The sequence below is a fragment of the Quercus robur genome, chromosome 4, assembly GCF_932294415.1.
Source record: "Quercus robur chromosome 4, dhQueRobu3.1, whole genome shotgun sequence".
In the NCBI taxonomy this organism is placed as follows: domain Eukaryota; kingdom Viridiplantae; phylum Streptophyta; class Magnoliopsida; order Fagales; family Fagaceae; genus Quercus; species Quercus robur.
This window is the reverse complement of record NC_065537.1, coordinates 47,815,772-47,843,649: the sequence shown is the minus strand read 5'-3', so window position 1 is coordinate 47,843,649 and position 27,878 is coordinate 47,815,772. Positions and strand designations below refer to the sequence as shown.

Sequence of the window (27,878 nt, the reverse complement as noted above, 5' to 3'; positions counted from 1 at the left end):
ACTGAATCGGCCTGAGCCACTTTTGATATGGGTGGATTTGTAGTGCAGGGGGTAGTTGTGGCTTCTGATGTTGTGGTTGGTTTGCTATGATTTTTTTTGGATTTGAGTTTTGCTGTGGGTTTGGCTAGGATTTTTCTGAATTTTTTGGATTTGAGATTTGATTTAAGATTTGAGTTTTGTTGTTGTGGGTTTGGTTTGAGATTTGAATTTTTATTTTTTATTTTTTTGATTTGTTTTGTGGTAAGATTTGGATTTTGTTGTTATGGCTTTGGCTGGGATTGGGTATGGGTAAAATTCGAGTAGAATTAAGGTTAGAGAGAGATATAAGTGAAGAGTGGTCTGAAAAAGGGAGAGGAATGAGAGAGAAGAGACAAGTTTGAGAGAGGGAAAGAAAAATGATGGAGGGGTTACGGTGTTAAGGGTGTTAGGGATTAAGTTGTCTTTTAGGGACCTAATTGGTTAATTTTGAAATGTTTTGGACTTGAGTGGTATTTGCCCAAACTTTAGGGGAGGTTAATTGAATTTACCCTAATATGTATTATGTTGAACTAATAATTCTTATTTTGTTAACTTTAGTTGATAGTTGGATTTTATTTCTTCTTGTTGCTCTCTTATTTTGATTGTGCTTATAAGTTTAATTTTCTCTAAGATTATTTTCTTATTTTTAGTTTGGTATTAATTATGCAACATTAATTTTTTAAAGTGATGAATTAAAATTTTTTTTTAATATCTAAATAAAAAACATAGGAAATTTGTAATCTTTTGTATGAGCGAAACACTGAAAAAAAAATTTCTAAAGAATTTTCATTTACACAAACATTGAAAAACAAGGTATTTATTTTGAAAATATTTTCAGTTGAAAAAATTTAACCAAAACAAACAAAATATTACGTACCTTACAGACAAATTAAATTCCATTTACATTAAATCCTATTTTTTATTTTAAAAAAACCCTCACTAGAATTCTCAATTATTTAAATTATTTCAAATTATCTTCTTAAAAAGCTATTAGAAATAAAAGTAACGAAAAATAAATTTAATTGCACATAAATACTTATCTAGGGGTGCACACACACACACACACACACACACACACACACACACAAAAACCACCTCATGTAAACATCATGTAGTTTTTATCGAAGAGAAAAATTACAAAATTATCATAGCTTTATTAAAAAGCATTTATCTTTTAGGATATTTTAAATTATTTGTACTTTAACTTTTGACCATATATATATAGATGTATTTGTTGGGTTATAGATTGACCCTAATTAATTAATCAAATTACCCAAGTTGATTAATTAGTCAATATTACATGCAAATCAGATTAAGGCATAATCAAATCACCAAACTAAATAGAGTGCAGGGGAAATAAGTTTGACATGATGATGTTATCACGATGGAGAAAACCTTTGCAAGAAAAAACCCTACTTGGTGAATTTCAAGTCACCAGTCCCAATGGATCCATGAATCAAGAATCAATAAGTTACAAGTACAAGGAATCTTACCCCAACTGGCCTATTCCAAAGTACCTACCCACAGTAGAACATATTGACTTATACCAGTATCAACTCTATTACCTAATTGTACTTGTTATTGTAGAGACTTCTCTTTTACATAGATCTCAGTACGTGACTAATACCACAACAACTGGTGATTGTTGTTGCTCTCGATAGATCGATAAGTATCAAACAAGTATCAGCATCTGCAATTTCAACTTCTTCTTTTTTTTTTTAAGCACTTTCTTGAGTATTCTTGTGTCTTCAATAGTACCGCTTATATAACTATTTAAAGGTCTTTTTGAACACATTAGAAACTAAGACTCCATTACACATAAAGTGTGTTTTGTCCCGGATATGCCAATTTACAAATATGCCCCCCCAACCACACACACACACACATACACACAGAAAGCATAATTTTTGTTAGGTTCTAAAGACTTAGGATTTCATGTATTTAGAACTCTAATGTGTATTGCTGGCAAACCATGATCAAAACAATATGTTTAGTTGTGTTTAGAATTGCTCAAAGTTGGTTCGTTTATGTAAAGTTGGAATAAGCTGATGCAGGAACCATTTAAGCTTCTTGGCCTGGTTCGATCAATAGAAGCTTAGGCTCAATCAATCGAAAATCGGGTCAGAGGCATTTTTCTACAGAATTCCAACTCAACCCTAGTTTGTTTAAAACGTTTAGGGTTTTCTAATTTGTCCTAAGTATAAAAGGCAAACCCTAGCCACGTTTTAGTGTTGCTCATATTGCTGTTTGTGTAAATCTCTTGTGAGATCTAGAGGAGCTTTCGTTTACACAAACTTAGGGTTTTCAAGGAGGAGATGTTATCTACACCTTGATGATCAATTCAATTGCTACCATTGAAGTTTAAAGAAACACAAGCAGGAGTACTTGTATCTGGTGGTGAATCCAAAAAAGAAGGAGTCCGTGGATTCGGAGCTTGCACATGGTCGTCTCAGTAAATTCTACTAGTGGGTAGCAATAAGAAGTTAAGCTTGGGGGCTTATAAGTCTTATTGTATGAACTTCGATTCTTTCAAGATAGTGGATTCAGGTTTACCTTGAGGATGGCTAGATTAAATCCTCACCAAGTTTTTACCGGGTTGGTTTCCTGTGTGATCATATCTTTGTGTTATTTATCTTTCCGCTGCTATGCATGATATGATTGTTTGATTGTGATAACCTAGATTTGGAATTTGGACTAAGTAACAACTTGGCTAATTACCTAGGTTAATCCAATTGTATTTTAAGGGGTCTAAAAACTATCAAGTGGTATCAAAGCAGGTTGCTCTCTTGTTGTTGATCTTTTGATCATTGAGCTGATCCTTGACCCCTGTTGTCATGGAACACGGAAACTCTCTTGTTATTCCTCCTCACTTTGATGGAAATAATTATGCTTATTGGAAAGTAAGGATGAAAGCATTCTTGAAATCGATTGATGAGAAAGTTTGGAACTCCGTTAAATACGGATGGGAGAAGCCCACTACTTCTATTAGTGAAGGATAAACTTCTCAAAAAGAAGTAGCCACGTTCAATAGCAAGGCTATGAATGCTATCTTTAACGCTGTTTCTATAGAGGAATTTAAGAGAATCTCTAATGTTGAGGTTGTTCATACTGCTTGGAATATCCTCCAGACTATGCATAAAGGCACAAAGGCTGTCAAAATCAACAAATTGCAGCAGTTGACTTCTAAATTTGAAAGCATTAGGATGTCTGATGATGAATCTTTTGATGAATTCTATGCTAAACTCAATGATATTGTTAATTCTACTTTTAACTTAGGTGAAATCTATGATCAACCTAAAATTGTTAGGAAGATTCTTAGATCGTTGACTGAAAACTTTAGACCCAAGGTGACCGCCATCACTGAAAGCAAGGATGTGGACTCTATCCCTGTTGATAAACCTGTAGGATCACTTCAATCTTAGGAGTTGGACCTACCCAAAACTAACAAATCCAAATTAATGGCTCTTAAGTCAGTTGATGATGTTGAGGTTGGTGGATTTGATGATGAGCTCTCTGTTACAGAGATTACTTACCTTGTCAAGAACTTTAGAAACTTTCTCAGAAATAGTAACAAAAAGGAAAGAGGTACGAACACTGTTGAACCTAGAAACTTTAGGAAGAATGATCCCACTAAGGTTAACAATAATGATAAACCTAGAGAAAAAGTAGGTCAATCTTCAAATAATTTTATGGGTCCTCAATGTTTTGGATGTCAAGGATATGGTCACATGAAATCTGAATGTCCTACCTATTTGAAGTCTAAGGGTAAGACTATGGCTGTAACCCTTAGTGATGGTGAAGTTTCTGATAATGAGTCTGATTGTGACGAGGATGAAAACTTCATTACTTTCACTGTTATTGCTGTAGTAAATGAGAGCATATCTGCTGAAGAGAACTCTTCTGATGGGGAACTCTCTGAGGATACAGATCTTCAAGAGGCCTACAATAAACTTTGCAAAATTGCTGCAAAGGATGCTATGAATGTTGAACTTGGCCTGATGAAAATTGAATCTCTTCATCTTGATAAGAAGAACTTGCTTGTAAAATTGTTTGATGCAAATGAACTTTTGAACAATGTGAAAACTGAGAATAATATGCTATTACTTGATAAAGTTAAATCTTTGGAACTTGATTTATCTGTTATTAGGTCTGCTAGTTCTAAACTTGATCAAATGCTAAGTTTTCAAAATTCTTCTTCTAACAAATCTGGATTAGGTTTTGTTGAAAGCATCTCTGTGTTTGCTCCCCATTCCATAAACTTTGTCCCTTCATCTTCTTCTGAACCTTCTGTGAGTGAGGTTGTCAAACCCATAGAAGTTTCACCATCTAGGAAAATTAGGGTTGATTTGAAAGAGTCTAAACCTAAAAAGCCTACCCTGTCTAAGGAGAAGTCACATGATAAACCTACATGGGTTTGTCATTTTTGTGGAAAGTCTGGACACATTCGTCCAAACTATTATAAGTTGCAAGCTGCAAAGAAAGCAAACAAACCAAAAGTACCTGTGCCTCAAGCACACAAGATCCTATGGTACTCATTGGTGAATTGGTAAAGACCTTAAACTTTTATTCTAATCCTGGAGTTGGTAATCATTCCCATGTGAATAAGAACTCCAATGCTCATAGTGGATCTAAATGGTTTTGGATGCAAAAGACTCGAACTAATTGAGTCTTTCTGACATGGTCCTTGTGCTTCGTTGCTCTACCCTTTGTGACCATTTGTTTTTTGGTTTTGTGTTTTCTTGTTTCTTGGACTTGCATTGCATAACATTCATACATTTCATTCTAGGTGTTTTTTTTTTTTTTTTTTTTTTTTTTTTTTTTTTTTTTTTAAATTTTAAAATATATATATAAAAGGGGAAGCAAAAGGATCCAAATTGTGTTTTGCACTATTTTCATGGTTTTTGAGAACAAGGTTGGTAAATTTATTTTCACAAAACATGTCTTTTGTACCTTGTTTAGCTTTGATGAGCTTACTTATTGCACTTTACCAGTTGAAGCTTTGCAGTGCACGTTGTGTGGGAAAGATATTTATGGTTTTGATCACTTTGTCTTGATCTTGAAGTCACATTTTTTTTTACTGTCGGACTTGAACTTTTAGAGAAAGGCATAAATAACCATCTCACCACTGTTCACTTGCCAATCATGAATACCTTAGTGCATATTGTAAGATTTTGTACTCGAGAAAGTGTAGCACATGCACAAAAAGAATATAAAGTGTAGCCTCGGTTTAAATGCTAAAATTGGTGTGTCCATTATTGGACTTAATGATTAAATCTATCAAATAAAATTGGTGTGTACATTATCTTGGCTATTTTAATAAGTTTCTGAATAATTATAATTTGTGTATACAATATGAATCAAAATCAAGAAACTTACATGATTGCAAGCTTATGATTTAGGAGATGTGGGAGTTATATGATACAACTCTTTAGGTGATAGTCTCTTTCAAATTCAATGTGATGAATTTTGTAGACTTTGTAATTGATTTATATTTACACATCACCTCACATGTATCTCAAGTTTTTGCTAGTTGTACACACTACACAAATTAATTTTTGCTAAACATTGTATATGTTATTGTGTGTGTCTTTGGTCTGATCAACCAATTTGCAAATACTTTGAATTTTGTGCAAAACTGATTTGATGCTTGAAAATTTATGGAGAATGTAAGAAATTTTAATTTTGGGAAAATTGGGCTTCAATTCTTGTTTTTGAAAATCATATCATCACATACTCATGCATTTTGTTCCTCTATTTCAATGCTTTGAGATGTTTCTAAAACTTTTTCAAAAACTGTGTTTTCTCAAAATTTGTGAGTCTTTGTCTGTTTCGATTGATCGAGTCTGGTTTTCGATCAATTGAAATTGGTTTTAAAATTTTGGGTGGGCCTCTATTTGTTTCGATCGATCGAACCTAGTACTTCGATCAATCGAAAATCTTATGGGAAGTTTTTTAAAAACTGATTTTCAGTTGAGACAAACACATTTTCAAATAGTTCTTTACCTTTTCTCTCTCCATACGACTCGGTCAAGGCTCAATCTCAAATTTTTGTCATTTTTGTCCATTCTTTTTGCAAGGTTTTCCTCTCCCAAGGCCGGTAAGACCTTTATACCCTTCCCTTTGCTTTTATTTTCATGTTTTCATGCATAAACTCATGCATTTTGTTGGGATTTTCAGACCTTTTCAAATTTGGGATTTTTGTTGAATCAAGCTTCTTTTTCTGAAATTGATCATTGACTTTTGTTCCTATATTGCTATAATCATGTTATATGATGGTTAATTTGATCAATTTGGGGTTTTGTGATAAATTGAAAATTCTAGGGCTTGTATTGAACCCGATTTGGGGTTTTTGTTCAAATTGGTTCAATTGATGAAATTGGCTTGTTGTAGTGATGTAATTGATCATAATTTTATGTCATCTATCTTATGTAATGATCAATTCATCAATTTCTTACAAATTGATCAAGTGGTTTTTCAAAATTTTGGGGTTTTTGTTAAAAACTCTATGCTCAAGCCAAATTTGTGAATTTGAACTTAATTGCATTGCATTAGGCCATGCATCACTACATTTAATTTGTTCATGCATCATATAGATTTTTGTTCTTTGTTTTTTTTGTGCTAACTTGTAGTCTGCCCTTGTTTGTTTGTTTGTTTGTTTGTTTTTTTTTTTTTTTTTTTTTTTTTTTTTTTTTTTTTTTTTTTTTGTCTTGGTCCTTATCCTAACACCATGCCTAGGAAGGCTAAAGCCCATAGGACCCCCTCCACTTCCTCTAAGTCTCCCTCTAGGAGTGAGGTGTTTAGGAATGACAAAAGCAAAGAAGCCTTTGAGAAACTGAACTGTAAGCATAAGATTTGGGCTGAGTGTTCTATGATTTTAGATGAGATTGATTCAGCCATTAGGGCTAACTTTGAGTCTAGAGGTTGGTTGTCCCTATTAGAGATAAATCATCCACCCCCGACCGCCCTGATTAGAGAGTTCTTCTCGAATCTCTCTTGCCATGTCTATGATTCCAACACTCTTGTTAGGAGTTGGATATGAGGTGTTGAGTTCACCATTACTCCCCCGGTAGTGGCTGAAGCTCTTAGGGTTCTGGTCGTTAGGGAGCCTGACTATCCCTATGATAAGTCTCCACCCTTAGATGTTGTCATGTCATACATTACTGGGTCTTCTATCCAGTGAGGTTCTGATCCTCGGATCACGTCTGCTGAGCTTACTAAGACTGCCTATCTTTTCTTTAGGATAGCGTGTCATTCTTTGTGGCCTATTTCTCATCTCCACACATCCATCTACAGCGATGTATGTTTTTGTATGCTTTTTTTTTCTGGTGTGTCTATCAGCTTCCCACATTTGTTCCTTCGTTTTTTGAATGAGGTTCATAGGAGTTCTGCCGTAGGGCATGCGCTTATCCATCCTATTTTCATTCATACGATTTTGTTGTTTCTTGGTCTAGATGGTTTCCCTTCTGGTGAGCCTGTTCATGTTGTTGTTCCCATAGGTGCCACCTTTCTTAGGCAGAGGGCTGCTCACTTGAGAGTTGATCCTACGCATCCTAGAGGTGCGCCTTCTGGTGTTGTTCCCCCTCCTCCTTCTTCTATAGGTGCTGATGTTGCTGCAACGTTTGGTGCTGTTACTACTGATGTTGATGTTCCTCCATCGACTACTTCAGATGATTCAGACATTTGACGTACATTGGATCATGTCTTGACTATTCAAGCGACTCATGGATAGATTTTGGTGGACGTGCTCGATGAGATCCATGCTTTGCGTGCAGAGTTGGCACAATTTAGACGATCTTCACCGCTACCTCCTTTTTAATGATGGTTTTTGATTGCCCTTTGGCATTCCGTCACAAAAAGGGGGAGTACATATTTGAGTTGAGCTCTTGTAGAGTTTTGTCTTCAGGGGGAGAGTATTTTTTTTGGTTGGAGCTTATGGAGTTTAGATTGTATCTAGGTGCTTCACATTGTATTTTATCCTTTTTAGCTCTTGCCATACTTTTGTTGGGTTATTCATGTTAAGGGGAGTTACTTTTATTGCTTTATATGTTTCTTGTTTTCAACTGCTTATTGATTTATATTTATGAATTTCTCATTGATATATGTCTTTATTGTGTGTTGTTTGAAATCAATAATTTATTTTGTTTACTTGTATTTTCCACACATGCGGTTATACATTTTGTTCAGTGTTTCAGGAAATATACAAGTTGATTCAATTGAGCTGCTGTCTACACTTGCAACTGATGGATAGCAAAGTTTTGCACTTTAATAAGAGATTGTCAATATGAGATCTACACAAATAAGAAACACATTGGTGTTTCGGCCTAAGTTTAAAAAGAAATGTTATGACCACCAGGCCTTGTGCCTAAGTGGTACCCAGGCCTTGTAGCCTTGTTAAGCTCGGGGGTTCGATCCCCCTTAATAACAAATTACCCAGCAAAAAAAAAAAAAAAAAAAAGAGGAAAAAGAAAAAGAAGGAAAGAAATGTTATGCAACAAATGCAATAAGTTCAAACATTGAAGAGAATTTTATTCAGATAGCCCCTAAGGTATGTTGGTGTAATTTGCTTTTTACATATAAAATATTATGTTATCATCCCTTAATATACTTGTTTTCCCTCTTTTAACATTCTTATGACCGTGTCTTCCCTTTCTCTTTCATCATTATACTGTTAATGTTGAATTTGCCTCATTAAAGATATAAATATACCTCTAACTTACCTTAGCCTCGATATGCCTTGCTCTCACCCCACATGAATTTTCCCTCCTAAAGAGTAGACAGAACACCCCTAATCCAATCCTTTCAATTCAAGCCATGTTGATGTCGTCATTCATCCTAGAAAGTTATGAAAAGATTTTAAATTATGTTGTCTCTAGCATTAACATTACCAAGATGTATCATTTTGAATCTCAAGGATTCCCATTTCATGTTATTTCAAAGTTTGAATATATTCATACAATTTGTACATAAAAGTTTTCAGATTTGCTAGTTATAAAAAATAGCTACATTTTTTGTTTTTATCCCAAAAATTTGCATGAAGCCATGAAGTCCATTTTTCATTACTAAACTATAAAAAAAATAATAATAATAATAAAATAAAAAAATCCCTCATTGCTATTGAGAACATCACATTTTTTGTCCTCAAACTTTATAAAGTCTTTTTTTTTTATCCCTAAACTATTGAAAATAAAAATTTTCCTAAACTTAAAAAAAAAAACTATATACCATGTGTGTGACCAATAGTTTCGTGTGACTTGTTCACCTTTTGTGTGTGTTTGTGTGTTTTTTTTTTTTTTTTTTTTTAATGCAATGGTTCATGTCATGTCAACTTTTTTACTGCTAAAGATAGTGCAACCTAGTTAAACATGTATGATAAAAGTCAATGGAAGTGGATGTAAGGATAATAAAAAATGTAACCTTTTCAAAAAATTTGGGACGAAAAAAGAAAATTTTTAAGTTTAAGAATGAAAACAAACTTGTTTTTAAAGTGGCAAAGCTATAGGAATTCTACGTGTGAGGTGCTGAAATTATTATTTTTTACATAAGAAAACTTCATATTTCTGATGTTTAAGATTCTAAATACATTTAGGCATGCTTTTAATATGGTGCTGCACAAATTTGGAGAGCAACTCTACTCTGGACTTGTGATGACTATGACTTCTTATCTAAGCGAAATATCTAAATTGATTCAAGATGCTCAAGGAGAGTTATTATTGGAAGAGCTGAATAGGAAATGGGCAGATTATAAGAAGGCATTGGAAATGATCCGAGATGTAATGATGTACATGGAAAAAACTTTCATCCCAAGCACCCACAAAACTTCCATTTGTGAGCTTGGGTTCTAGGGAGATATTGTCATTCCCCAGACTAGGCTTCAGGATATACTTTTGAGTTTGGTCATCAAGAAAGGAATGGTGAAGTTATAAATAGGGATTTAATGAGGAATATTATAAAGATGCTAACGGCTGTCATCATGGCTGCAATAGAGAAGAAAAGGGTGGAAAGGTCTATTATCATCTTTCTAGGCAAGGACTCAAGGAAGTCCTCTTCTACATAACGAGATGTGAGGATTCTCATAAACATCAAGACTGAAGTTGAGGAGAAAAGAGTGAGAGAGCATCAGATACTATAAAGACCAGAAATAAATAAGTTTTTTCATTGCGCGCACACACACAAAGACAAAAAGGGAAGGAGATTCCAATTTTTTTTTATAGGTAAATAAGAAAATTAATTAGAATGAAGAAAGGCACCTCCAGTACACAAGCTGCGTGCTGGAACTGCAGAATTATGACATATTACAAGAGTCTAGAAAATAAATAAATAAAAGGATCTCAAGTACATAGATGTTTCAGCCATCCAGTCAAAACAAAGATCTTAAAATACTCTTGAGCACCATTGTTCTGCGTTCTATTCTAATTCCTTCAAAAGCCCGATTGTTCCATTCACACCAAATGATCCACATAAGGCACAAAGGAATGGCCTTCCAGCAATTGCCTCCCCTGCTGAACTTACCACACCGACCTGTCCAACCAGCCAGCAAGTCCACTACACGGCGAGGCATAACCCATTGCAAGCCAAATAGGCACAAACCCATATACCATAATTCCCTAGAATACTCACTATGCCACATAATATGATGCTATGATGATGATAATGTTGAAACAATTATGAGCAACCTTCATAAACAGTTCTAGAATAATATCTTGCTGTGAAACTTCTTCTAGCTACTATTAGGCAATGAAACTCTGAGTAGATTTTAAACTAATTCCCAAAAGAGAAATTTCAAGCTTCCATTTCAAGCTTCCTTATGTATTCATTCAATTGACAAGGTGCTTAAAGTGACCAGAAATCATCTTTAGTTACAAGGAAAATTGGAATTGCACCTTAAAATCAATCATTGAAAAAAAAAAATAAAAAAAATAAAAAAACCTAACCAATAGCATCCAAGTATTGCTAAGAGGGAAAGAGAATGAAAAAAAAAAAAAAAAAATGTGATAAATGAAACCAAGAAATAATAGAGTCACACTCTATCTAAACCTTCACAACACATTTATATATCAAAACATAAAGATTGCAAATAAGAGAAGAAAGCATAAGAAGTATATTACTTTGAGTTGAGAAATAGCTCCTTCACCATCAAAACAAGTTTTTGTACAATCCTTCAATTCTTAAGCTACATTGCTAACAGCCCGTTTGCCAGAGTTCTAACTATAGACATGCTAACTATAAACTGAAAAGAGAAGAACAAAAAAATCTGCGCAAGACTAAAGAGAAGAAAAAGAATTCTCATATACAAAAGATTTTACACCATGCTTCATCGGATTGTGTCGGATCGGAAATTAATGAAGTAATTAATACATCAAAATCAGCATCAGCAACAGAGTCTGACTTGGATTGACTGCATACTTCAACCAGGGGTGGTAGATCAGAAAATATTTGACTCAATGGTTCATCTGGGAATGTGGGATCAGTTATCCATGCAGCAAACTCTTCATCCGTAAAAGTATCAGCATCCAACCGTCTTTTTTTGTGTTCTTGGGCTTGGGCATCTTCTTGTCCATTTGACATCACACCAGTTGTATTGGAGGTTGAGGCCTCTTCAATGACAGCGGCAGTAGAAGAAAAACATCCAGAAACACATGCAGCAAACGCTTCATCATCAGCACTAGGCATCATAGGCTCAGGCTCAAGTGAAATCACAGCGGCAGCATTTGTAGTAGAAGAAAAAGCTCTTTTGAGACCTCTTCCGTTGGCTTCCTCACAATCTGACCCTGACCCTTTATTTAGTTTATAGATGACACAGAGGACTGTGTTGATTCTTCCAAATTCCTGATTTGCCAAGGAGAACTCGTGCATTATCCAATTAGTTTTATTGAGTTTGGCCGAATGAAGATCCTTGGCCTTAAAAGAGAGCATCCTGTCGATCCCAATAACATTGCCCTGAGAATCATAGATTCTTTTGGGCTTGCTTTTTTCAAGCCAGGTTCCGCAAGCGGTAGCCCTGCACACACGATTGCCGGTTGTTGTTTTGAGGTCGGTGAAGACGTAGAGCTTGCGGTGGAAAGTGTGTAAATGATAGTGGGTATGAGAATCATATATTTCCCATGGAGGAATTTTGTCATATACCTCACAATCATTCACAATAAAATCAAAATGATGATTTAGGTGAGTTTGATCAGCATCGTCGACCTTCTCCATTAAAATCTTCATCAACTCTTCATCTGTGGGATCATATCGAAACCCCACCATCTCCATTGTTTCAGGAAATCAAAGAATTTTCTTTCCCTTTTCTATAAACACGTAGGAAATCGTATGAAATTTTTGATGAGTGTTTGATAGTCTCAAACTTTTTGATGAATATAAAAAAAAATTTATGAAACTTTTTGATGAATGTTTGATGAATATAAGAAGTCACAAACTCAGAGTAAGAAACTTTTTTTCTGGAACAAATTAGAAGCTCTGAATATATAAGGGGCGGTCTATTAGGGCAAGGCTATGGCTATGTGTAATATATATCGCAAGGCTAAGAAGGGGCGGTCTATTAGGGCGGTTATATATATTATATACAAAATTATTGCTAATACCGTAAATATACCATAGAAGGGCATATAATTATTACAAATGCCTTAAAAAAAGCCCAAAATCAAGAGGACAGTTCAAAAGAAATGGTTCACTGCTTCAAAAATACTTCAGCCCATACAATACCAAAAAATAAAAAAGGTTTTGTGGGCAGTATAATCTTTCCATATTTCAAGCCCAATACAACTCCCCTCCATTCAAGCCTCAAAAGATAATAGATGGTATTTTTTTTTTTTTTTTTTTTTTTTTTAAGATAGTTTCAACCTATGACATCGGCTTCTGATAATAACTATTTATCATTAGACCAAGACGCCAATCTATTTTTGGTGTAGGCGAGGATTGAACCCCAAATCTCATATTCAACCATTAGAAACTTTATAAATTGAACTAATTGGAACCCACATAATAGATGGTCGTTATTATATACGAAGGATCGATTAATAAAAATCAAGCACGAGTTATTATATTCAGTCGAAAAAATAAAAAAATAAAAAAAGTACGAGTTATTATTATAACTAGTAAGTTGCCTGTACAATGCACAAATAATTGTGTAATATTTGATATAAAATGGTTTTGGAGAATGTTGTACATATACATAAAGAATGGCAAGACTTAAGTACAGTACCTAGGTGTTGTTCCTTGGGTTTCCTTCTTAAGATTCTGCTACGTGGTTTTTTCCTCATGGGATAGAAGTGCATTTTTTAGTTAAGTAACCATATGAGTGAATCTTAAGAGAAGAACATAAAAAACAACACCTAATGAACTGTACCTAAATTTTGCCTTAAAGAAAAAGTAAACTAAATTAGAGTAAATTAACACATACATTTTGAGATATCAAATTTTAGTTTAGTAGCTTCACGGTACATTTGTAGTCTTCTCAAGGTAATCTTAAAATTTTTTTTTTTTTTTTTAAGTCAAGAAACCAAAAATAAATTCAAAAGAATAAAAGGACCATAAAAAAAATTAATTTGTGTTGTATTCACATACTGCATACCATGAAATAAATGTATGTCCAACTCTCTCACCATCTTTCACTCATTGATAGTGCGATATTAGGACATGATGTGGGCAAGTGCGTATGCATGTGTCTTATGATGATTTAAAACCATGGTAGAATATGGCTTTACATTATGTATCAAATATTCTCTCTACTTATCTATAAAATAAAAAAATTAAACAAAAAAACAAAAAAAAACAAACAAACAAACTATCCAACCAAATTATCCAAACCAAAATCATATTTAAGCCCCAAATTTAAATAAATAAATAAAACCTATAGTGGCTTGATGGTAGTGGGAGGCCAATATGACGGAGGAGGCCCCTCAGATTCCTCGTTCTCTCTCTTACAAATGCTTTATCAATCTTAGGTTTTTTTTTTTTTTGGTAATAGTGAAATAGTGTGTTTTATTTAACAATTCACAACATTTTTATGTCTCTTTATCTCTCCCTAGGGCCTTATGTTGTTAGTTATTACTATTAATCCTTAATTATTATCATTTTTGCTTTTGTTTTAATACTAAAACAGTAGGTATGCTAAAAAAATGAAAAAGAGAGAAATGTGGGTGTAAGCTTAGACAATTAATGAGATAATAGTAAAAATAAGTTAACGTGAACTTTTTGGTAACAATAAAAATAACTTAATAAAAAGAGGTAAAAAAATTATCTAAATGCAAAATTAGAGCATCATATGGAAGGATCTCATGCACTTAATATATATATATATATATATATATATGTGCGTGTGTGTGTGTGTTAACTGTAAACGTGGCAGAAATTCAAAGGAGTATTTTTCCTACATGTCAAAACCACTTTAATTATAAAAGAAAGTTTTTGCTATTAAATATAGTATTTGATATAGTTTTTAACCAGTGCGATCCACGAGATTTTATTAGTGTCAATTTATATGTTATGTATTTGGTTTAAGTTATTTAGACTAATAAAATAAATAAGTAATGACAAAAAAATATAGTAATATCATATATTAAGTCATCAACAAAAAAACATATTTATATACATATATATATATATATATATATATAATGTCGCATTAATTTATGCTTCTAGTTTAATCTCAATCATAAACTATTTAATATTGAAAATTGTACAAATCAATTCATGGTTGTTGTGAATTGATAATATCTCATTATTTATCTTACATCTATATATTACTAAAAGCTGAAGCGTAGTATTTAATGCTGCTACTCTTACGTTGCGCCACATCAGCTGCCACGTCATTCTTTTTTTTTTCTTTTCTTTTTTAAAGTATAATTTGTCCTACAATTTTAAAATGATTTTTACGATTTTCAGCCCTATAAATGCAGCCCACTACTTATTTATTTACTTCCACTATCACCCTATAATAAATCCAGCCCACTACTTATTTATTTACTTCCACTATCATCCTATAAATCTGTATAATTAATCCAGCTTACCTCTTATTTATTTAATTCCACTATCAAGTCCAACCCAAAGTCTTTTCAGTTTAGTTTTAGACTTTTGTGTGAGCATTTTCAGCTTAAAGGAAAAAATAAATAAATAAATAAATAAAAAACATTGAAGCCTTTCAAGCTTAAGGGTGTATTTTTTTTTTCCCAATTTTCTTATGATTGTTTTTAACATTGATTTTTTTAATATTTACACTTCTCCAACCTTTCTCTCTCCCTTACCATTTCATCTCCCCACTATTTCTTCAATCTTTTTCCCTCCCTTACCTTTTCATCTCCCCACTACCCTTTACATTAAATATCATTCCTCATCTTTCCCTTCATCTTCCTTTATTTTTACCTCTTTTTATTCACACTCTCTTATTATAAATTTGTCACTATCTCTTCTATTCTATGCATGGTTTTCCCTCACAAAAAAAAAAAAAAAAAAAAAAAAGGTTCCCTCTCTCTCTCTCTCTCTCTCTAAATTTTTTGGTGGATTTTTTTTTTTCTTGCATCTCTACTTTAGGTTGATAATTTTTTATATTCTTTAAAACTCTATTTTGGGTTAATGCAATTTAGTTTTGTTTTTTAAATTGTGATTTGGTTTTATTTTTTAAATTGTTGTTGTTGTTGTTTTTATTTTTTCTATTTTTTATTCTCTTTGATTGTTAAATGTTATGCTATTGCGTTCTAAAGAATTAAATATAACATACAAAAATATAATATTATTCTATTACATAGCATGATTTGGATAATTTGGTATTTATTCTGTTACATAGCATGATTTTTTTTTATAGTGCTCAATTTAGATGTTAAACTATGAGACTTTACTAATTTTTGTTTATTTTCTAATCCTTTGTGGTGGACAAAGTACTCTTAATAGTTGTATTAGAAGTATTTTATAATGCCATTTATTTAAAGAAAAGCAAAGGTTAGCTAAACAAAAATAATCGGATAGGTGACAAATTTTAACTTTTGCAATTTTATTTTTATTATTATTATTTTATAATAATGCATGTATAGAAATTTAATTCTTAAATTTTACTAATAATTTTTTATTTGATAATATATTTTGGGCAGTCGAAATTATAATTTCTACTGTAAGGACTCAATTTGTAACGATCCCAAATTCGTATTGGGTTCGAACGTTAAAGGCCCAAACAATAAATTTATAGAGCGTGGATGTCAAAGAACTAGATGAACTCCAAAAGAAAAACAATTAAGCTCAACGTTTATAGATAGATTAGCACTAATATGACGATCAATTTCTCCTTTAAACCAGTTAAGCTCTTTATTTCATAAGGTTTTCTTCTAAGTACTACTTGATTAGAAGTCCCAATCCTCTTTCTCAATACATTCTTCCATGTTATATACTGACCTCTAGATGTCATCTTCACCACACACATATAGATTGGGTTCGGGGGATCCCTTTCAGTCACATCTAACACCTTCTAGAACCTCCAACCAGCAGCTATAAGGCTGCTTCATCACTGTTCAGGCATCACCTCCACATTAATGTGGCCAGAGAGTTGGTTGAAAGGCAATTAATGCAGAGGCAGCTGTTGTTAAAGATATTTGTTTACCTTTTCTTTCTTACCCTTGGTCCCATGTCCCACCTTTAGTGGTAATGTAGCTCTGAAGTGTGTTTGTAACAATAGGGCGTTCAGGTCATCCTCGGACACATATTGCCGAGAAGGATTTTGTCCTCGGACGAATACTGAACTCATCTCATGTGGTATCTACTCTTCTTTTCATTTGGTTACCCTTATAACCTGATATGGGCCTCCTCGGACAGTTTTACGTTCTCGGATGGGCCACAGGCCCAATTAACACGGTTTTAATAATTATTGATTAACCGGCCCTCACATCTACAAAGAAAATAACCTTAATAGATTATCAAAAACAAAGTTTTATTCTAATATTGGTTCAATTAATCATTGTTAAGTTTTATTATTATTTTTTAGTTTACGTTTTTTTGGTGTTTTGGATTGTTCCTATATTACATTTATGATTGTTCCTATAAAAAATAAAAATATAATTACGAAATACATTACTCATTATTAGATTAGTTTAATTTGTAAATTTTTTTTTAATAAAACCACCATAAAAATAATTATCACGCGCAACTCGCGGGTTTGTGTCTAGTATATTATAAAAGTTGGATCACAAACTAGTCGATGCACAAAATTGTGCAACATGTCCCATTATTGAAGCATAAAAAATTAACATGTAGAAAAATCCTCAATAAATTTAGGGGGATATGGACTAATAATTTTATGTGGCAAGTTCCAATTTGATTAAGAATGAAAAAATGAAAAACCAAACCCAATAATTTTTTGTAAATTAAAAGATCCTAGTCTTCCACAACTCATTCTTGACCAAAGTAATCCCTACACCAATTAATATATAATGTCATAGACAAATAACAAATACAAAGATATAAACAAAGCCTTTTGGGATGCACTTCTAGTATGGATATAATAAGTGCTAGAAATGACTAATAGTGGTTTTAGACAATAAATAACTTTAGCAAATTTTATTTAAGTTATTTACAGTAAATCCAAAGTTACATGAACAAAGAATCATGAACATAGGAAATCTAAGGTGATAGTCATCACGAATAGAACAATTGCAAAGTTACATATATTGAGATTAGAAAGTTAATTACATGTATAATGAAGTGAAGAAAATTATTGAATACTCCGGAAGTACCATAAATGCATACTTTCCTCTCTCACGTGGATCTCACCATAAATTTAATTAGTAGGATCCACAGTTATGTGCGAAAGAGGGGAAATATGCATTTATGATACTCCAGAAGTACTTAATAATTACCCAGCGAAGAAAAACTCAAACTTGAAGGAAAACGTAGTCTACATTAATCAGTCTCAATCAAATTGTCTTAACTTCCCACATTACCTTTTTTTTTCCCCCTTTTTTGAGTTATTTATTTTATTTATTTTATTACACTATTGCTAACCTTCAATTTCAAAAAAAAAAAAAAAATTTTGAGAGAGTTTCAACTTATGACGTCCGCTCTTGATGATAGCTTTTTATCATTAGACCAAGACATTAATCAGTTTTTGGTGTAGGCGGAGATTGAACCCCAGATCTCTTATACAACCATCAGAGACTTTACCAGTTTAGCTAACTGGAACCCACACCTTCAATTTCAATTTCAAAGTAGCATGATAACTATAAAATTTAGAATAATATTATATTCATTGAATAGTTACAAAATTACGAATGCAAATGACTGAAGTAACACATAACTTTTCCTTATTCTTGGTTCATGAAAACTTACCTTAGCAATGGACAAAGAACAATAAGATATTGAACATGATCTGGGAATGGTAATATGCTCACAAATGATTTGGTCCACTTTTTTTTTTTTTTTTTTGATAAGTAATAAGATTATATAAACTAGATGATATCCCGCGCGATGCACGGATGCTTTATAATTTCACTTTCAAATCATTTATCACTAATTTTTATAACCCATATAAAATATGTAATCTTGTGGTATAATATTTACATAATTAGCTTCAATTATCTCATTTATTAAAAAAGAAACATAAATTACTAAGCATAACATAACTAAGAATATGTATGTATTGCATGAGTGAATTCATGATTATTTAATTTTTTAAGTTACACGCACAATTATTATTTTCACATCCTTTGAAAGAGAGCGAGCATATAATTGATTTGGTTTGTGAGTATTAACCTAACTCTTATTTATTTTTATTTTTTTTGGAGAAGAAACCTAACTCATATCTAGCAATGAATGGTTTCAGAAATAGATACCAAAACTACATATTTCATCAACATGGTGCAAAAAACACACCCTTAAATTGCCAAATCATTATGAAGTAAATTACTCCAAGTATTTCTTGAATCTTATCAGCTAGCTACAGCAAAGGTACTAATTGTCAAGGAGCTACATGGTATTGATTTTTTAACAAATATACCCCAAAGTACTCCTAAGAGTAGTAAAGTCTTGTATGTAAACCACCAAATTATGCCCAACGCATTAATTTCTCAATCATTGTATCACTACGGAATAGAGTTCAGAAGGAAGATATTTTTGTTTAACCACAACCATCTTTATAAAGAAAATGAAAGAGTGATATCTCACCATTGTTCAACTTATTAATAGTAGCGTAATGATTCATTTATAATGAGTTTTTAGCATCCTTGAAGCTTCCAATACACATTATCTATGGCCAAATTCACTAAGAAATACATCCTTTGGCACCAAGACCAAGTCTTCTACTTGGAACTCTCATTGTGTATTTCCCTAGAATATATTGAATACATACCAAGAACTAATACCCTAAAAATGTTCCACACAAAAGGGACATTTTTGCCGCCATGAATTTTCAATCCAAGTGTTGCAAATATGTCTTTAGTTATAATAAAAGCATTGCCTATGTAGTAATCAAACACTGCAGCTAAGGCCTGAAAGAAAATTTAAAAAAGGAGACTGAATTTTCTTTCATAGATCAACTTTATTGCAATCATGATCCAAGTTGGAGAAGTAATAGATTCATAAAGAATTTCACATAGTCAAGAAAAGTAGCGGTAGTGACAAAATTTGATAGTAATTTTTTGAAAAATACTCAAAGAATGTCATATGCTAAGTTGCAACTTCTAATTGGAATTGGTTCATAGTCTAGAACTATGATAATAACATAAAAATTAAAGAATCAGTAGTTATACTAATTTTTTAGGCTGCTTGACAAAACTTAAGAGGATAAAAAACTAATTGAAGTGAGATAGGCATGCCAAGAGGATAAAAAAAATTAATTTTTTAACCTTCTGTGGATAGGCATGCCAACCCTCAATCTTGAGCAACACTTGATACACAACTGATTGAAGTGAGGTAGGTGCAAACAATGCAATCATTGGAAATTTGTTTGAGTCTTTGGGGACCATGATCCAACCAAGGTAAAATAAATAAAAAAGTTCAAAGATTGAAAGGATAAGAACTAAGATTAACCATTTTAGTTTATAAATTTTTTAAAGAGCGTATGTATTAACAACAAAATTGATAAAATGCAAGCTCTAATATACCTAGAACAAAAAATTATGAAAATTTCTAAGGCAACTGTAAAACACATGAAAATTTTGAGTAGGGAAGAGAATAGGAAGTAAAAAATAGATAAAAGGTATAAAACAAAAGGATTTTTTTTTTTTCTTATGGCGAAGGGCTCCAAAAATTTGGCTAAGAGATGAAATTTTTTTACTTAAGACCAACTATAACATTATTTACGTTGGGTTCTACTTCTTGCAAAATGATGACCAATTGTTAATACACTACTTAACCTCACCTTTAGTAGCCATACATAATAGAAGCTTGACACTTATAGCTTGGGTTTTTTTCGCAGTTATGGTGTGTAGTTATATATGATTTTGTAGTATTAGTTCTTACTCCATTGCCATTTTTAGAGATTATAGAGTTCTACAACTCTGGCAATTGGTTGTTCTTGGTCTGGAGATTGCTAACTATGTATTTTAGGTCCATAAAGGAATTCTATCAGGGAAAGCCAATTTCAGAAGCTCAAAAGTATCAAAACTCATTCATTTGATTTGTGGGATTTGGCTGAACCATCAGATATAAATTTACCTTGATTAACTACCATCAGAAAATCTTGTGGCTTCTTCAAAATCCAACAAAAGTCATGAACACATATGCCTTTGCATTTAATTGACAACCTTAGACTTCTAGTTATGTGCCTACACCTATTTTACATGACTAATGTCAAGGACCCAAGATCACAACCAATTACCTAGAGCCCTGGACAACTCTACCTGCACCAAAAAAAAAAAAAAAAAAAAAAATCAACTTGAGCCTTTACTTTCTTTTTGACACTGAAGGAAAGATTGAGATTCAACCACATAGTTTAGGAAAGATTGGTTTTTTGGTTGTTTGACCAAATGTATGGGAAATGAGGAGATTGAGACGGAAATAAGAAGGGTCAGAATTCAGAATAGCAAGAGGTAAAAATAAATGAGCTTGTGTAATTAAGAAAACGTTTGGGTTTCCTAAGAGACATACTTGAAAGTTTAAGCGTTATTTTATAATCAATTGAAAACCTTTAAACGTGATTTTAATCTTTCATAGTCAATTGAAAGAGAGGAGTGAGGTGTAATAACTTTAACATTTAACAGGAAAAAAAAAAAGCTGGATGGTTTAAATAAAAGAGCTAACCATAGAAGACGCCACTTGACAGAACCTCAAGCTCTCTCGCATGAGGTCTCTGCTTTTATATATATAAATAAATTGATTAAATATATAGGAAATTGTGATGAGTGTACACAGGAAATTGTGATACTACATCCATCCAAAACATTAGAAGTTTTTCCCACTACAAAGACCATCAATTGATCACGTATATGAGTAAGAAATTGTGCATACAGGCTTGCTGTAGAAGTAAGAAATTCGGATTTGTAGGTCTATCATCTCCACGTAATATAATTCCCCTGGAGTCTTTTCCTTGTGTGTTTGAAATGTTTTTATATCTTTATATATAGAATATCTACGTTTCCAGGGGGAAAAAAAAAACAATATTTTTGCCATAGGACCTTTAAGTATTTTCATAGAAATTGAACAAAATTATCAATTTAGGTCACACTTCCTCATTTTTATTGCATGAGGATTTTACTTATAGCAACCCAATCGACAGTTTTTCAGGTTTTGAAACGAAACATGAATGCATGGCTGAAGAAAACATTGTGAGATTTTTTACTTAAAATTCTTCATATCCCTTTCTCCCCATAATTTTAGAATTCCTAACCTACATAGATGTTGTCCCAAAAGATGAATTTGAAAATTACTTATGAAAAATTTAATTCAATATACACAATTTATCAATACCTTATCAATGGAATTAACTACTCTTTCAGTTTAATTGTTAATATAAAAACATACTTTATTATTTAAGTCGTACAAAAAAAATTAATTACAGTGAAAATCATTCCTACCAACAACAAAAAATAAAAGAAAGTACTCCACATTGTGCCAATAAGGCTATATATATTTTCTAATATCCAAGACTCTTGACTAACTATGAGCACTGACATCCTTCCTACCATATAAAAAGCATCTGAACTTGTCACCTACACCTTCCTAAAAGAAGTCTAGGTAAACTTCTCCAGCTTATTCACTGTTGAGACAATACATGTTGCACAAGATTATGCTGGTGATTATGCTACAAAACAAGAGCTCACTCAAACTCAACAGGTCGTTCTTTGTCAAGCAATAAGACAACTGTGCACACTACATGTCGTCCAAAGCATCAGAAGTTTATACCTAGCAGTGCAAGTTATCATTCCCTTCCTATGACATAAATATTCTAAACGACTATCATTGGTTGAAGACAATTCTACAGTAGTTTTGGTTATAATTCTTAGAGTTGGTTGAAGTTTATTATACTTACTGTCATGTATTGTTACAACAGATTATATGGCTGCCAAGAATACTTAGGCTTCAATACATATACAGATACAAGAATAAACACTTATCAATTTACTACCGATTGGGGTATTCAAATAAGATTGAATTAATTTTTTGCCTCAATTTTTGGTGCATCCTTGCCCCTCACTCTGCATTCATTTCTCCTCTTCTCCTCAGACTCATTCCTGCAATGCCACGCACTTCTCCTTGTCATAAGTAATAGAATTTATTGAGAATAAAAGGTTGAATCTATGTTCATGATGATGAATAAAGCACCTTGTAAAAATACAATCAACTCAAACAGAAAATCTAAGATTGCAACACACTTTAATTCCTTCACACTTGTCACATGAACAGGAAACGTTGGCAAGTTCAAAAGAGTGATCTTATAAGAATAGCATTGCCTTTTGATATATATGCACAACAACAATCCACATACAAATATCAAATAATAATATATAATATTGCCACAAAAGGATAATCTAAAATTGGAATAAAAATGAAGTTTTAGCAATACTGCCATGCCAACAACTAAACTAAAGGAAAAGAAATAACAAGGGTTTCACTTCATCCATACCACAAATGATTTCATTCTTATATGCACGCCACTATCACCATCTGCTTAGTAAGATGCCACATTTGCTCCATCAAGTAAAATAAGGCTCTCCATGAAAGTAGTTACATACGACGGATGTTGGATAGGATAGGATCCTCCTTCTCATGTAGAGTTTCAGTGTCAACTAATACAAACCTAGATCCCCTGCCCTCTAATCGTTTATTGAGGCAACATAGCAGAAGTGAACCATACTCAGTGAAGGCAAGGCAATAAACCACTCTTTCAAATGGTATAAGTATAACAGAATGTTTATTCCAAGACTCTGCCACACCGTACTCCTTCATCACCCATACGGAGTATTGACAGGGGAAGCCAAATTGTTCATTACATGCACATGTAATGAAAGCCAGTTTCCCTTTGAATGATGCAAGACATCTCTGAAAGATGTTTACGTTGGTAAAACCATCAGGCAGTGCTAGAATTGTGAATTTCTCACTATTGACATCAAATACCATAATCAATTCAGTCTCTTCTCCTTCGATACGCCCCATCCATTGCAAAGCAAATATTATTAGGCAAAATAATATTAGGCAATGAAACTATGAGTAGATTTTAAACTAATTCCCAAAAGAGAATATTTACAGATAATAAAGCATCATATTTTAGAAATTCTCTAAATTTATTTTATAATGTTTCTTTTTTTAAGTCAAACATGGAGATTTCACCAACAATGAGAAATTGCAGCACAAACAAGATAATTTTGTAATCATAAAATGTTTAAATTTCAAGCTTCCATATGTATTCATTCAATTGACAGGGTGCTTAAAGTGACCAGAAATCATCTTTAGTTACAAGGGAAATTGGAATTGCACCTTAAAATCAATCATTGAAAAAAAAAAACCTAACCAATAGCATCCATGTATTGCTAAGAGGGAAAGAGAATGAAAAAAAAAATGTGATAAATGAAACCAAGAAATAATAGAGTCACACTATATCTAAACCTTCACAACACATTTATATATCAAAACATGAAGATTGCAAATAAGAGAAGAAAGCGAAAGAAGTTTATAACTTTGAGTTGACAAATAGCTACTTCACCATCAAAACTAGTTTTTGTACAATCCTTCAATTCTTAAGCTACTTGCCAACAACCCATTTGCCAGAGTTCTAACTATAGACATGCTAACTATAAACTGAAAAGAGAAGAACAAAAAATCTGTGCAAGACTAAAAGAGAAGAAAAAGAATTCTCATATACAAAAGATTTTACTCCATGCTTCATCGGATTGTGCCGGATCAGAAATTAATGAAGTAATTAATGCATCAAAATCAGCATCAGCAACAGAGTCTGATTTGGATTGACTGCATACTTCAACCAGGGGTGGGAGATCAGAAAATATTTGACTCAATGGTTCATCTGGGAATGTGGGATCAGTTACCCATGCAGCAAAATCTTCATCCGTAAAAGTATCAGCATCCAACCGTCTTTTTTTGTGTTCTTGGGCTTGGGCATCTTCTTGTCCATGTGACATCACACCAGTTGTATTGAAGGTTGAGGCCTCTTCAGCTACAGCGGCAGTAGAAGAAAAACATCCAGAAACCCATGCGGCAAACTCTTCATCATCAGCACTAGGCATCATAGGCTCAGGCTCAGGCTCAGGCTCAAGTGAAATCACAGCAGCAGCATTTGTATTGAAGCATGAGAACTCTTCATCAGCAGTAGTAGAAGAAAAAGCTCTTTTGAGACCTCTTCCGTTGGCCTCCTCACAATCTGACCCTGACCCTTTGTTTAGTTTATAGATGACACAGAGGACTGTGTTGATTCTTCCAAATTCCTGATTCGCCAAGGAGAACTCGTGCATTATCCAATTAGTTTTATTGAGTTTGCCCGAATGAAGATCCTTGGCCTTAAAAGAGAGCATCCTGTCGATCCCAATAACATTGCCCTGAGAATCATAGATTCTTTTGGGCTTGCTTTTTTCAAGCCAGGTTCCGCAAGCGGTAGCCCTGCACACACGATTGCCGGTTGTTGTTTTGAGGTCGGTGAAGACGTAGAGCTTGCGGTGGAAAGTGTGTAAATGATAGTGGGTATGAGAATCATATATTTCCCATGGAGGAATTTTGTCATATACCTCACAATCATTCACAATAAAATCAAAATGATGATTTAGGTGAGTTTGATCAGCATCGTCGACCTTCTCCATTAAAATCTTCATCAACTCTTCATCTGTGGGATCATATCGAAACCCCACCATCTCCATTGTTTCAGGAAATCAAAGAATTTTCTTTCCCTTTTCTATAAACACGTAGGAAATCATATGAAATTTTTGATGAGTGTTTGATAGTCTCAAACTTTTTGATGAATATAAAAAAAAATTTATGAAACTTTTTGATGAATGTTTGATGAATATAAGAAGTCACAAACTCAGAGTAAGAAACTTTTTTTCTGGAACAAATTAGAAGCTCTGAATATATAAGGGGCGGTCTATTAGGGCAAGGCTATGGCTATGTGTAATATATATCGCAAGGCTAAGAAGGGGCGGTCTATTAGGGCGGTTATATATATTATATACAAAATTATTGCTAATACCGTAAATATACCATAGAAGGGCATATAATTATTACAAATGCCTTAAAAAAAGCCCAAAATCAAGAGGACAGTTCAAAAGAAATGGTTCACTGCTTCAAAAATACTTCAGCCCATACAATACCAAAAAATAAAAAAGGTTTTGTGGGCAGTATAATCTTTCCATATTTCAAGCCCAATACAACTCCCCTCCATTCAAGCCTCAAAAGATAATAGATGGTTTTTTTTTTTTTTTTTTTTTTTTTTTTTTTTTTTTTTTTTAAGATAGTTTCAACCTATGACATCGGCTTCTGATAATAACTCTTTATCATTAGACCAAGACGCCAATCTATTTTTGGTGTAGGCGAGGATTGAACCCCAAATCTCTTATTCAACCATTAGAAACTTTATAAATTGAACTAATTGGAACCCACATAATAGATGGTCGTTATTATATACGAAGGATCGATTAATAAAAATCAAGCACGAGTTATTATATTCAGTCGAAAAAATAAAAAAATAAAAAAAGTACGAGTTATTATTATAACTAGTAAGTTGCCTGTACAATGCACAGATAGTTGTGTAATATTTGATATAAAATGGTTTTGGAGAATGTTGTACATATACATAAAGAATGGCAAGACTTAAGTACAGTACCTAGGTGTTGTTCCTTGGGTTTCCTTCTTAAGATTCTGCTACGTGGTTTTTTCCTCATGGGATAGAAGTGCATTTTTTAGTTAAGTAACCATATGAGTAAATCTTAAGAGAAGAACATAAAAAACAACACCTAATGAACTGTACCTAAATTTTGCCTTAAAGAAAAAGTAAACTAAATTAGAGTAAATTAACACATACATTTTGAGATATCAAATTTTAGTTTAGTAGCTTCACGGTACATTTGTAGTCTTCTCAAGGTAATCTTAAATTTTATTTTATTTTTTTTTTTAAGTCAAGAAACCAAAAATAAATTCAAAAGAATAAAAGGACCATAAAAATAAATTAATTTGTGTTGTATTCACATACTGCATACCATGAAATAAATGTATGTCCAACTCTCTCACCATCTTTCACTCATTGATAGTGCGATATTAGGACATGATGTGGGCAAGTGCGTATGCATGTGTCTTATGATGATTTAAAACCATGGTAGAATATGGCTTTACATTATGTATCAAATATTCTCTCTACTTATCTATAAAATAAAAAAATTAAACAAAAAAACAAAAAAAACAAACAAACAAACTATCCAACCAAATTATCCAAACCAAAATCATATTTAAGCCCCAAATTTAAATAAATAAATAAAACCTATAGCGGCTTGATGGTAGTGGGAGGCCAATATGACGGAGGTGGCCCCTCAGATTCCTCGTTCTCTCTCTTACAAATGCTTTATCAATCTTAGGTTTTTTTCTTTTTTGGTAATAGTGAAATAGTGTGTTTTATTTAACAATTCACAACATTTTTATGTCTCTTTATCTCTCCCTAGGGCCTTATGTTGTTAGTTATTACTATTAATCCTTAATTATTATCATTTTTGCTTTTGTTTTAATACTAAAACAGTAGGTATGCTAAAAAAATGAAAAAGAGAGAAATGTGGGTGTAAGCTTAGACAATTAATGAGATAATAGTAAAAATAAGTTAACGTGAACTTTTTGGTAACAATAAAAATAACTTAATAAAAAGAGGTAAAAAAATTATCTAAATGCAAAATTAGAGCATCATATGGAAGGATCTCATGCACTTAATATATATATATATATATATATATATATGTGCGTGTGTGTGTGTGTGTTAACTGTAAACGTGGCAGAAATTCAAAGGAGTATTTTTCCTACATGTCAAAACCACTTTAATTATAAAAGAAAGTTTTTGCTATTAAATATAGTATTTGATATAGTTTTTAACCAGTGCGATCCACGAGATTTTATTAATGTCAATTTATATGTTATGTATTTGGTTTAAGTTATTTAGACTAATAAAATAAATAAGTAATGACAAAAAAATATAGTAATATCATATATTAAGTCATCAACAAAAAACCATATTTATATACATATATATATATATATATATATATAATGTCGCATTAATTTGTGCTTCTAGTTTAATCTCAATCATAAACTATTTAATATTGAAAATTGTACAAATCAATTCATGGTTGTTGTGAATTGATAATATCTCATTATTTATCTTACATCTATATATTACTAAAAGCTGAAGCGTAGTATTTAATGCTGCTACTCTTACGTTGCGCCACATCAGCTGCCACGTCATTCTT

General features: G+C 32.6%; 2 protein-coding genes across 2 annotated transcripts; both read right to left on the bottom strand.

Annotated features, from left to right (window-relative positions):
- Positions 1-11,301: 11,301 nt before the first annotated feature.
- Positions 11,302-12,270, bottom strand: LOC126722030 (NAC domain-containing protein 91-like). Its single transcript, XM_050425165.1, has one exon. The coding sequence runs from the start codon at positions 12,268-12,270 to the stop codon at positions 11,302-11,304; it is 969 nt and encodes a 322-aa protein (XP_050281122.1).
- Positions 12,271-24,284: 12,014 nt separating this feature from the next.
- On the bottom strand, positions 24,285-25,295 carry LOC126722029 (protein BEARSKIN1-like). The gene has a single exon (XM_050425164.1). It carries the CDS (start codon positions 25,293-25,295, stop codon positions 24,285-24,287), a length of 1,011 nt encoding a protein of 336 aa, XP_050281121.1.
- Positions 25,296-27,878: the final 2,583 nt, after the last annotated feature.